At 43.5% G+C, this 12,311-nt stretch overlaps 1 protein-coding gene and 1 long non-coding RNA gene across 3 annotated transcripts in view; one reads left to right on the plus strand and one right to left on the minus strand.

The window, feature by feature from the left end:
• Positions 1-9,933, minus strand: part of LOC308583368 — a 34,161-nt gene extending 24,228 nt beyond the window's left edge. The window contains exon 1 of the long non-coding RNA XR_014006182.1: positions 9,131-9,933. This is a non-coding gene — a long non-coding RNA (uncharacterized lncRNA). The remainder of the gene's footprint in view (positions 1-9,130) is intronic.
• Positions 9,934-10,088: 155 nt separating this feature from the next.
• Positions 10,089-12,311, plus strand: part of AKAP12 (A-kinase anchoring protein 12) — a 60,138-nt gene continuing 57,915 nt past the window's right edge. For both annotated transcript variants that reach the window (XM_081187176.1, XM_081187177.1), the window contains exon 1: positions 10,089-10,374. In XM_081187176.1, the coding sequence (XP_081043302.1) occupies positions 10,228-10,374 (147 nt within the window). In that variant the 5' untranslated portion in view covers positions 10,089-10,227. The remainder of the gene's footprint in view (positions 10,375-12,311) is intronic.

Here is a 12,311-nt window from a genome sequence, read left to right on the forward strand (position 1 = left end):
CTATAGAGAGCTGATGCCAGTCAGTGTAGACAGTACTGAGCTGGATGGACCAGTTGTCAGTATAAGGCAGCTTCTTATGTCCCTAGTTGGCTGTATCACTCCCAGGGGCGCCGACTTATAAAAAATATTGGGGGAGCCCATGAATAATAAATAATGAATAATAAATGAAAGCTCATGAATAATAAATAAGCTCATGAATATGCAAATAAAGTGGCGCCGCCTCCTCGTGAGCGAATAGGGGAGAGCGTGCTGCGCCTATTAATCAGCTCCGAAGGAAATTGGGTGGAGCTTTTGCTCGGGAGGGAGGGCAGGAGGCATGCAGCCCGACCCTGTGCATTTTGGGCTGGGGGAGGGGCGGCGGTGGCGCTCTGCTGGAGGGGCGCCCGAGATTATGGGGGGGGCGGAGCCCCCCAAATGAATTTTTGAGGGGGCTCGGGCCCCCTCAGGCCCCATGGAGTCAGCGCCTATGATCACTCCTCCACATTTATTGAACTATGATCAAAGAAAGGGGTGGTTTTGTTCTTGGTTAGGAGAATTATTTCATCAACCCCATCAGGTTTTATTCATCCATTCATTTATCATATTCTTCTTCTGTCTATCCTGTGATCAAAGCAGCTTACAACAGTGTCTAGAATATTAAAAGTATTGCAAAACATTATGTAGTACGCATGCAGTTCTGCATCAATTACGTCCAATACAACCCCCCCCCCATCAATTCCTAAAATATTCCTGAAAATAATGTATCTTTAATTTCCTTCTAAGTGCTGCTATGGTTCTACTGTGACGCATGTTCTATATGATGCTGTTCCACAACCCGGGGCAACCACCAAGAAAGCCCAGATTCTTGCTGAGGCTGGTATGGTAAGACTAGAATTTGTACATGTAGGTTTTGGTAATGTTTCATGCCCTGTGGAAATCGCCCTTCTGAACTTTGGAAAGTCAGTAAACTTCTTTGTATTTCAGTTTAACCAGACATTTATTCCTAAAAGAACTTTGAGATCTTCATATTAAAGCTCCTATTCAAGAGCAAAATATTGGTTTTTTAAATTCCTTGTTCTGTTAGTAGCTTTGTTTCTTTTTTGCAGCTGTTGGATACCTACAGAAAACATGCCTTCCAGCAAGCAGTTCTCGACGCATATTAATTGGGCTCAGAGCACAAGGAAATCCGACTCTTCAAAGTACCTGACTGCACATTAGTCTGTTGCTGGGCTTGAAGCCTGGTTTATGGGTAGCGAACAATTATAAAAATTAGCATAAAAAAATAATTCTAGAGATCATGAGAAGATCATATGGTCTTCCACCCTCTGCTTGCAATTAAGACTATTATTGGCTAAGGCTTTTGAATCTGCAGTGCATCTTACAAAACAGAAAAATAAAATAAGAGTTATTAAAGGAAGATGACCCAATTGTGCAAATCTTAGTGAATATACCATTTGACTTTTGCTTGAAAAACAGATGTATTGACTGTTTCTGAGAAGTTCAGAAAACACTCCCAGTTCAATAATTTTATCAGACATGAAAGCAGCTCCTAATCAATTTTGATCTTGCTGAGAAATTCAAGTCCAAAAACAGTAAAATAGAAGCTGGCAGGTCAGCCAAGGAAGTATTCTTGCTCATCTACTTTTTCCTGATTTAACTCTTACCAAGTATTGCTTGACATATGGGCCATTCACTTGGCTGTAAAAATGACAACAGTTGTGAGAGTGCCTTTTTAAACAAAATTGACTTGTTAAAGAGCACTCACTGGGCTGACCCATTAATGTATTTGCTATTTAAAACTGTTTGTAAAAGGAGTGAGTCTTCTTAGTATTTAAAAGATTAACTCCATGACACTTTTTTATATATATGAAAAAAAACCTTGATATTTGTATAGTGCCACAATGTTGCATAAGCCTTACAGGATTCCAGTGATTACGGTAGTTTCCTCAATGCTAAGTCCTCTCATTCACTGCACTGGCACTTTGAGTGTCCCATGATATGCCTTTAATTTTGATGTCTCAGATACTACCAATCATCACAACAATCTGGCATACTATTTGTGTACACTGTGGCCTCAGAGAAGTCCAGTTGCCATCAAGTATTCAATTATTCAATAATCAAAAGTATAACACTGATGTGCTAAACAACATCTACAAGATATCTGATTTATGATCAATGTTCAGTATCACCGTTTTAAATACCGCATTTGTATTTTTCGCTCTATAAGACGCACCAGACCACAAGACGCACCTAGTTTTTGGAGGAGGAAAACAAGAAAGAAAAAAATCTGAATCTCAGAAGCCAGAACAACAAGAGGGATCGCTGCGCAGTGAAAGCAGCAATCCCTCTTGCTGTTCTGGCTTCTGGGATAGCTGCGCAGCCTGCATTCGTTCCATAAGACGCACACACATTTCGCCTTACTTTTTAGGAGGGAAAAAGTGAGTCTTATAGAGCAAAAAATACGGTAAATATGCAGTGTGAGACATCTACTCAGAAGTATGCTCCAGTGATTCCTTGTGTGATTCTCTTGCTATAAAAAAATCTTAACTTCAATGGGAAGGTCTTGATTTTCTATTAAAGACAATAGTTCTCAAAACATGTATACATCTAATTAAAAAACCCCCAATCACTTTAAGGCTTATTTGTTTACTCCTAATGGTATATAGTGGGAAGTGGGTGGCACTGTGGGTTAAACCACAGAGCCTAGGACTTGCCGATCAGAAGGTCGGCGGTTCGAATCCCCGTGACAGGGTGAGCTCCCATTGCTCGGTCCCTGCTCCTGCCAACCGAGCAGTTCGAAAGCACGTCAAAGTGCAAGTAGATAAATAAGTACCACTCCAGCGGGAAGGTAAATGGCGTTTCCGTGCGCTGCTCTGGTTCGCCAGAAGTGGCTTAGTCATGCTGGCCACATGACCCGGAAGCTGTATGCCAGCTCCCTCAGACAATAAAGCGAGATGAGCGCCGCAACCCCAGAGTCGGTCACGACTGGACCTAATGGTCAGGGGTCCCTTCACCTTTTTACTAATGGTATACAGTGATCAGAATCAGTTCAAAGTTTTTTGTTGCCCTGAGCAGCAAAACTTGCTTCCCTCCTTTCCTTCCGTTCACATTTGAATCTTCTTGCTTGTTGAGAAGCATTAAATTACCAAGTGTTGCCTATAATCACATTTTTCTTGTTTTTGTTTTAATTTATTTAACAAAACATTCAGGAATCATCTTGAAATCATTTCAGAGTAAGCTAAACAGATTAAGGTATTAGGATGGCCTTCGGAATGAGACCAAAGACCCATCTAGTTCAACACCCTGAAGCTCACTTTGGCAGCACATATACTATAAACCTATAAAAATACACAGAGGTTAGCATATTTAACATCCAGCATTCTGCAGCCAGATGCTTTGGGGTATGTAGGACATGAAGGCTTCATCCCTCCTTCCCTGCTTGTCTCCTAGCCATTTATATTCAAAGACCTACTTCTTCAAATAGACATTTGTACAGAATAGACAGACAGTACGTGGAGAAGCAGACTGCAAAATTAAGTATATTGTAATGCTGAAAAAAGGGCAAAAAACTGCATTTCCAGTTGTTTCAATGAGATTGAATGATTGTGCACATAGGCTGCTTTTGGTCACACTGTGACCTCAAAGTGGTTTCCAGCATGCAGATAAAATAACATATCACTTAAAATTCATAAAAGCAGTAAAATACAGCAACGGTTTAATCTGATACTAAGTACAGGCAGCTGAGCAAGGTAAACAAATCTTGTAAAGGCATCTCTCTATGATCAGATCAGAAAGGTAACATTTTCCCAAACCACACCTTCATATCTCTTTATACCCATGAACAGTCCCTAATGTGGGCAAACAGACAAGAGACAGACAGACAGACAGACAGAGACTGGATCCAGACTAAATTAGGTACAGTATGTTTTAGCCTCATTTAAATCAAACTGATTTCAGAGGGACTAAAGCATGACTAGTCTGAATCCCTAGTCAGTCTATCTAAACATCTTCCTTGATGTAAACATATGTTTTATCATTCTGACTTCAAAGGTTTATTGTTAATACAATCTGAGGTTGGCATAGCATAACACTGAGATACAAGGAAGTTGAAAACGAGAAAGACTACCTTTCCCTCCTACTTCTCTAGCACACAGAAACTTCTTATTAGATGAGGCAGAAGAGCACAATGTGTGGTTATTTTTATCACCCCAAACAGGAAGAAACTTCATTCACAGAAATATCATTATAGCCATGTGATTCTTGGTTGCAGGGTAGTATAGAAAACAACAACAACAACAACAACAATGGTGTTAAAGCAGCAAAACTGTGTCTGACAACTAGTCCCCCCCTCCCCCAATGAATTAGTGAGGTAAGGATGATTGTGGCTGACAAACACATAAGTAAAGGGACCCCTGACCATTAGGTCCAGTCGTGACCGACTCTGGGGTTGCGGCGCTCATCTTGCTTAATTGGCCAAGGGAGCTGGCGTACAGCTTCCGGGTCATGTGGCCGGCATGACTAAGCCACTTCTGGCGAACCAGAGCAGCACACGGAAATGCCGTTTACCTTCCCGCCAGAGCAGTACCTATTTATCTACTTGCACTTTGACGTGCTTTCGAACTGCTAGGTTGGCAGGAGTAGGGACCGAGCAACGGGAGCACACCCCATTGTTGGGATTCGAACCGCAACCTTCTAATCAGCAAGCCCTAGGCTCTGTGGTTTAACCCACAGCGCCACCCGCAGACAAACACATACCTAGGTGCATACCTAGGTGCTAAATGGGGGGTATAGAGGAATTAGAAATATTTCTCTGAATTTGTCTATGGTAAGGGGATTGATTTTACATAAAGGGTAAAGGGGACCCCTGACCATTAGGTCCAGTCATGACCGACTCTGGGGTTGCGGCGCTCATCTCGCTTTAGTGGCCGAGGGAGCCGGTGTACAGCTTCCAGAAGGTCATGTGGGCAACAAGACTAAACCACTTATGGCAAACCAGAGCAGTGCACGGAAAAGCCGTTTACCTTCCCACCAGAGCGGTACCTATTTATCTACTTGCACTTTGATGTGCTTTCGAACTACTAGGTCGGCAGGAGCTGGGACCGAACAATGGGAGCTCACCCCGTTGCGGGGATTCGAACCACCAACCTTCTGATCGGCAAGTCCTAGGCTCTGTGGTTTAACCCACAGCGCCACCCACATCCCTTGATTTTACATACCCTATTATTATTTCTATAGCTATAGGCTCCTCTTAAAAGTGAGCTTCAATTGGACTTTGCCAACATTCTAGTGCATAGTTGTGACAGTTGAAAAACAGCAGTTAAGAATGCAGCAAAACCATCAGTGGGCAGGGGGAAAGAATCTGTTCAAGCAGAGGAGCTTTTATCTCCCCTTGGTGGTATTCCAACAGCTTCACAAGGTTGGGTAAGTGTTTATATATAATGGAGTATCACCTTGATGTTTTACGTTGGTGTTGTATTTGTATTAAGTTTTAGCATGTTTCGAAACATTGATTTGGAAGTCTGTTTGGAAGTTCAGTGGCAAGAAACCAACAGCACAAGAATGTATTTGCGTGCTAACGTTTCGGCCATTAGTTTCAGAGCTGCCTTTGGCATTACTTTTTAAGACCAGCAATTGTTGCATAGCATACATTGCATTGGAGTGGGGAACCTGAAACCTTCCAGATGCTACTGTAGTGCAAGTCCCATCAGCCCCAGTTATAATGGCCCATGGACAGGGGCTGATTGGTGCTCTAATCCAGAAATATCAGGAGGGCTACAGGTTCCCCATAGTTACATTTCCTTGGTCTGATCTTAGAAGACAGCAATGCAGGAAGCCAGTCTGTTAAACACTCTCCCTGTGTCACCAGTTTCTCAGCAGACTTAACCTCAGCACCTTTGAACCTGTTCAATACAAAGGCTCCACTACTGTTTAACTGTTGTTATGCCACTTCTCATAGCAAATTGGGATGCTTCCTTGTGAGTAGTGCAACTGAACAGTGGTGTAGCCTGGGGGAGTCACAGGGGTGATTGATTGCCCTGAGGGGGAAATTGTTCGGGGTGCAAAATTTCAACACCCGGTGCTGCCTCAATACAGATGTGCGCTTCCATCACTGGGCTCTGTTGACAACAGCTTCTCTATTCAAACTGGGAAGTGACCTTTCCAGACAACAGAACAACTTTTCTTAATTCTGCAGCTACCATCTTCTGGGTGATGCGGACGCTGTTAGGCAGTTGAATGTGCATGCATACTCCCCCCCCCCCGGCCCCCGGCAGCCCTGGGTGCTGGCAACCCACACTATGCCACTGCAACTGATTGTCACACTGCTTCTCAGCTGTCAGATTGGTTACAACTCTTATCAGCTATTCAGGTACTGTTATGTGTTGGGAACATCACAGGAAAACAAACTCATTTTTAACACATAATTACATTCTTGCAAACACAACTGAAAATGAGACATAATCAGGGACCCGAATGCTTTGCAGTTCCTAGGATATGTTTGGAAGGTGCCAGGTTGGTACACAGTCAATTACTTATGTTATAAATGGTGTTGTTCTCTCACCTTTTGAAAGTCATTATTAGTGCACAAAGAAAATAGGAAGTTAATAAAGAAAGGGACTCAAGGATAAAGTACTACTAACAGAAATGCATGTAAGGTGGGATAGCCCATGAAAAAAGAAGTCTGTGAATCAAAGATTGGTGAAAACAAAAGTATAGCATACATGAGTACTGAAGGATTAGACATTACAAAGATTTTAAAGAAAACCTGACACATATTCTCCTCCATTTAAAAAAATAATATCAATAATTCACTATCCTGTTCTAACTGCCTCAATTATTTAACATGTTGTTTTGAGTAAGACACAGAATAAAAATACTGCCCATTAACCCCTGATTCTAAATACTTTTACTTTGTTTTGCTGGAACTTGCTTCCAAATAGGATTAAGACGGCATATCAGTTATCCAATAAATAACTGTTTTAACACTAAATCATGGCAACCCACCCTGTATCCTCTTCATAATGGTACAATAATAATTTCCTATCCTGAGGAACTGTATTAGCTCTTACAGTGTGAAGAGTGGTGGGAAGCTGATAGTAAAAAATGTATTAGTTGAAATGATTACCTTGGAACAATGAACGTTTGGTCTTACAAACAACTGCAGAAATAAATGTTGAAATGACTCTGAGGTTTACCGGTAGATGTAGGAAAAAAAGGAATGGGATTAACCCAAAGTAAATAACCATAAGGATTAAAAAAACTGTACTATTAATATATAGTTTTAAATATAGTTTAAAATGCTTTAAACGTTTATCAGTGAGTCAAGTATTTGTGCTGAAATTTTACTTAAACAGCAATTATGAATTTGTTAGGTACTTGTATTAAGCCAACTACTGCACCATGGGAAAGGAAGCTGAATTAATTCAGTATCAGGACACACAATCCTATGTTCCTTGTTCTGTTTTGTTCACCACTGTAACTTAACCTGAGCTATTGGAAATAGCATAAAGGACCTGTTTTGCATGAAAAGAAATCTGTATTTATTCTGATGCAGCATTAGGGGTTGAAGCCTTGCTTTGTTGGCTTCTTTTTTGTCAGCTTTACACTGAACAAAACCTCACTAATCAGATATTAGGAGAACTAACAAAACTCTGTAAATACCTTTTGAAATTTGGTGGAAGAAAAATATGTTGGGGGGGAAATTAGATAGGTTCCACTGCAAAGCTGTAAGTGAAATTGCACCTTTAACTATGGATTTTTACAAATATACCAATGCACATATATTTTACATTTTCACTTAATCATACTTTCAGGATAGTAAACCCCTAATATCAATGGACTTTATTCCATATGTGCTTAGAGTTGCAGGCTCATCTTTGAACAAATACATTATAAGGTTCAGATTCCTTACATAATAAATACAGTAACTGTATAACCACTTCCTCAGTCTAGTCTAGTCATGACTATTGCATGGCTTTGAGCAGGTAACTATTAGCATCAGTGCATGTGAATAACACACTGTGTGAGCTGCAACCCCACACCTAGCAAAGCATTTCACCTTGGGCTGAGATTACTCCCTCAGACAAAGGAGATGGTGCCCCCCTTTCCATTTTCCTTCGGAAGTTGAGTGAACTTTACTTCAGTAGTACAGCATCTCCCATCACACTGAAGGGGAACAGACTTGCTTAGGGGATCCAGGGACGCTGAGGGTGGCAACACTCAATAGCTCCTGCTTAGGGTGTTATAGGAATTCTACAGTCTCATATATATATAAATCAGTATTTTCTTACAACAAGGGGAAGAAAACGAGAGAAGGGCACAGCTTTGTCCTCCAACATTTTGCCACCACTCTCTGTCTCTGGTATCTGCCAACTGAGGTGACCACCTCTCTTTGTCTAATGCTGGGAGTGCCCTGTGACTGCAGTCTTTCATTGGAAAACAAAACCCTGACCAAATACATTTTAGTAAAAATGGGTGAGTGGCAGATATTGCTATCACTTTAATAATGTCAAAAGAAAGGTAAACTGTTCTATATGCTATGAGAAAATCCAACTATTATATCCCAGAATCCTGGGAACTGTAGTTTGTTAAGGGTCTTGGGAATTATAGCTCCATGAGAAAGAAACTACAGTTCTCAGTATTCTTTGGGGAAAACTATGTGTGACATATTTACAATGTAATCCTATGCATGTCTACTCAAAAGTAGGTCCCATTGAATTCAGTACATCTTACACCCATATACACATGTATTGGATTGCAGGATATAAAGTGCTAGGACTTTTAAAAATAACTCAAAGTAAACAAAATATCTGTTTTCAATTTTGTTGAAAGACAGCTCAGTCATTGCCAATTTAGTACATCTTATGAAGAAATAAAAAGCCATCAATATTTTATTACATTTCAGCAACTGCACTTTTCTTGTCGATCTCTGGGAAATCTCCAAACATCAAAATACGATCCTAGTGATTCAGATTAGGCCTGTCTCCATGGCTTTGCAATGCTACTGGTTAATGGCAATTATTTTACTGGCAAATCTAGCAGATCTAATGCTATACCACTTTGCACCCACCCACCCCCCAAAAAAAACCCAGAAGAATTAGACAAGTCACTAGCCAGCAGTAGACTATCACATAGATAGCACAGAACAGGGTACCTTCACATCAACATGAAAACCAGGCTTGTGGGCCTAGATAGGAGTCAGGCCTGCAGGTCTGCCAGTCTCTTCTGTAGTGTTATACTGCCGTTCGAGTTGGCCGCCAATGGCACGGGCCCAGGGACACACAAAAATAATGTCTCTCTACTCTGGCTTGGAGCCCGCCTACCTGTGTGCCAGGTAGGGCACACAGGCTCCTCTGGGCGCCTCAGCTCCCTCCTTAGGTGACCGGCCAAGGGTTCAAGAGACAAGGGCGGCGGCGACACTGATGCAGCTCCTTGCCAACAGCACAAAGAAGCCTCGGTACGCCTCTGCATGGAACACTTGCAGAAATAGAAATTGGCCACCTTTGATCTACTCCCATTTTTTCCCTGTGTTTTGCTGCATGGGAAGTGTTGAAATAAGGGACGTTTGGTAATTCTAGTCCCTGGTGATTTATGCTTCGAGTACTACAGTAGGCACGGCCGCCTGCCTTTGCTGGGGTGGGAGGTGGGGAGCACATCAAAAATGCCTCGTCAGCTGAAGGTCACGGAGACGTAATAATCTGCAGAGCCACTTTCCCTCCAGCTCTCTCGGTAATGGAATTAAGGCCCATTAATCTAGCGCGATGGCGAGAGCGGGAGGCGACTCTTCCTTAGAAGGGGCACTTAGAAAAGTCAAAGAACTATCTCTGTGGCGGGGAGGGGGCGAAGAAGGCCAGGCGGGTGGTCAGCCACCTTGGTCAGAGGTGGCGGGATGTTGTCTCTCTCTCTTTCTTTTCCCCCGCCCCTTCTCGAGTCCAGGTTTGATGCTGCAAGGCGTGTCCGAGGCTCTGCTCATGTGATGGAGCAGGAGGGAGAGGCGGGCGGGAGGACCAGAGAGGAGCTTGTTCTTTCCTCCCCCCCAGCTCTCTAAAGGAGTTTGCAGAAAGCTACTGGTTTCCTTCAGTCGCTGCTTGAGCGCTCTGCTGAGCGGCCGAGACTGAGGCGCAGCTGCCTGGACAGCTTCATTATTGCTCTCCTCTCTTTTATCATTCCTGGGCGGGAAGCGTCGGGTCTGGGCAGCGGAGGTGAGAGACCGGCGTCGCGAAGCAGCCGCGCACCGAAGAGAGCGAAGCCATGGGAGCCGGCAGCTCTGCGGAGCAGCGGAGCCCGCAGGACGGGGCCACTGCAGCAGAGGAGTCCCAGCCCAGCAGCCCTGCGGGAGAAGCGCCCACGGCGGCGGCGGCGGGGGCCGAGCCGGAGCAGCCGGAGGATCCCGCCAAGGTACGAGCCTCGGTGCCATGCTGCGCGCCTGGGAGAGCGCTAGGGGGGGGGGCGGGGTGTGTGTGTTTTGAGGCCGCTCCGCCTCAGTCAACTCAAACTTTCGGGGGGCGTCTAAGCACCTGCGAAGGGGCTGGCGGGCACCTGCCTCCCCTTCGCTCCCCCCCGTCCGCGTCCTCTTCCACCCCCCCAAAAAGGGGTGAAGTTTGGCGGGGTGGGGCGTGGCGCCCGCTCGGCTCGGCTCTCCTGAGGCGGGGAACTGCGCAACCGGCACCTCCGCAGTAATAAACTCCTCTCTTCCCTTTGTCTGTCAGAGGGCGGCCAAAAAAAAGTATTTGGCGCAGGCGAAGGGCGGATGAGTAGTCGCCGAGGCGCTTCGGGGAGCCCCCAGGCCCCCCAAGAGCGCGGCCTCGCGTCGCCCCCCCCCCCGCAGATCACCTCATGCCCTCTTCCCTGGGCGCTTTTGGGGGCGCCCTATTGTATTTGGCTGTTTTGCATCTCGCCTAGTTTAGGCTCCTGTGCGCAAGGTATTGCGGTGGTGGGGGGGGGAGCGAGTTAAGGCAGCCTCCCCTCTTGGTTTTCCTTTTGTGTGTACGTATGGATTGGTGTGAGAAAAGACCCCACCCTATGGCCGGACGGCAGGGAGTGGACTGTGCTGTGCCAGGACTGCAGTCCTGCAGTCAGCCAGGGCTTGGTGGTACCCAGGGCTGCTGCAGTTGTAGCCTCTTTTCTTTCTCAGAGGATGAAAGTGAGAGGTGTGTGTAATCTGAAAGTGAGGGGTGGGAGTAAGAAAACAAACGGGAAACCCTTGGTGTTTTCTGCACTGACAAGTGTTTAAAAAACCAGCTCTATCCTGCCCCCTCCTCATATCGATCTGCTTCAAAGTACAGCACGTGTTCAGAATAGACAAGTTATTGAACATTCTTCAGTGTTGCATATTATATGAATAATGTGTATGCATTGGTTGCAGCGAGATACTTTTAAATAAATGTCTGCAGTTTCTAGAACTACAGATATTCCTATAAATAATAAGCTGTATCCTTAACTAACCAAATAATTTTACTGAATATCCTCATAAAAGTTACACATACAAATAGCAACAGAGAACTTAGAGAAGCAAAAAAGGCTCTCTTACTGCACATTTTCTGTGCACTTTTCTGAGTTACATTTTTCAATTTTCCAGACAAAATTTTTTGTTTCGGATAAGGATGGTTTCTTGCATTATGCTATTTTCCCACCAATATTCCAATAAGTATTTTTCTTTACTTTTTAGAAAATAGTCAGGTTTATTAAGCACACTGATTTAGCTCAATAAAGTTTTTTAAAAACAATTTAGATACTTATTTTAAACTCTAGATGGAATATTTCAAGCTTGCTGTTTTCCTAATCTAATGTGTGGGTGTTTCTAAAGCTTGAGAACTGGTTGTGACTTTGTTTTTGTGACCTTGAGTCTCAGATTTTTAACTCACAGGAAGAATTTTCCATAGCTGCTGTCCTACAGTGTTCACTGTTGAGGGTGGTATTTTCAAAAGTGTTTTAAAAAAGAAGTTAAAATGGAACAAATAGTTTTAATAACTTGAAAGAAATATGTCTTCTGATGACACCTTTCCAAAGTAAAATTTCACAGTGTACGCACAGTTTGTTGCTGTGAGATAATTCAGCTACAGAAATGTAACTGCAGAAATCATGAAATGTGACCAAAGTATCCGACCAAGATGATAAAATAATGCTGGCTTCAAGCTTGAGAAAGAAAAATTCCTGCTAAGAAGGTCAAACCAGCGTCTCTTAAGCTATGTGAAAAAGCATAAATTATTTACTATGTTTCAAATCCTCTTGTACTTTAGGTTCCAGGAAGGGACTTACGCATTTTACCCACGTGATTCCAGTTGTTGGGAGAAAGATAAACAATATGACTATTTTAATATTAGCTGTGCCAGTGT

This window comes from Podarcis bocagei, assembly GCF_964188305.1.
Source record: "Podarcis bocagei genome assembly, chromosome: 3".
In the NCBI taxonomy this organism is placed as follows: domain Eukaryota; kingdom Metazoa; phylum Chordata; class Lepidosauria; order Squamata; family Lacertidae; genus Podarcis; species Podarcis bocagei.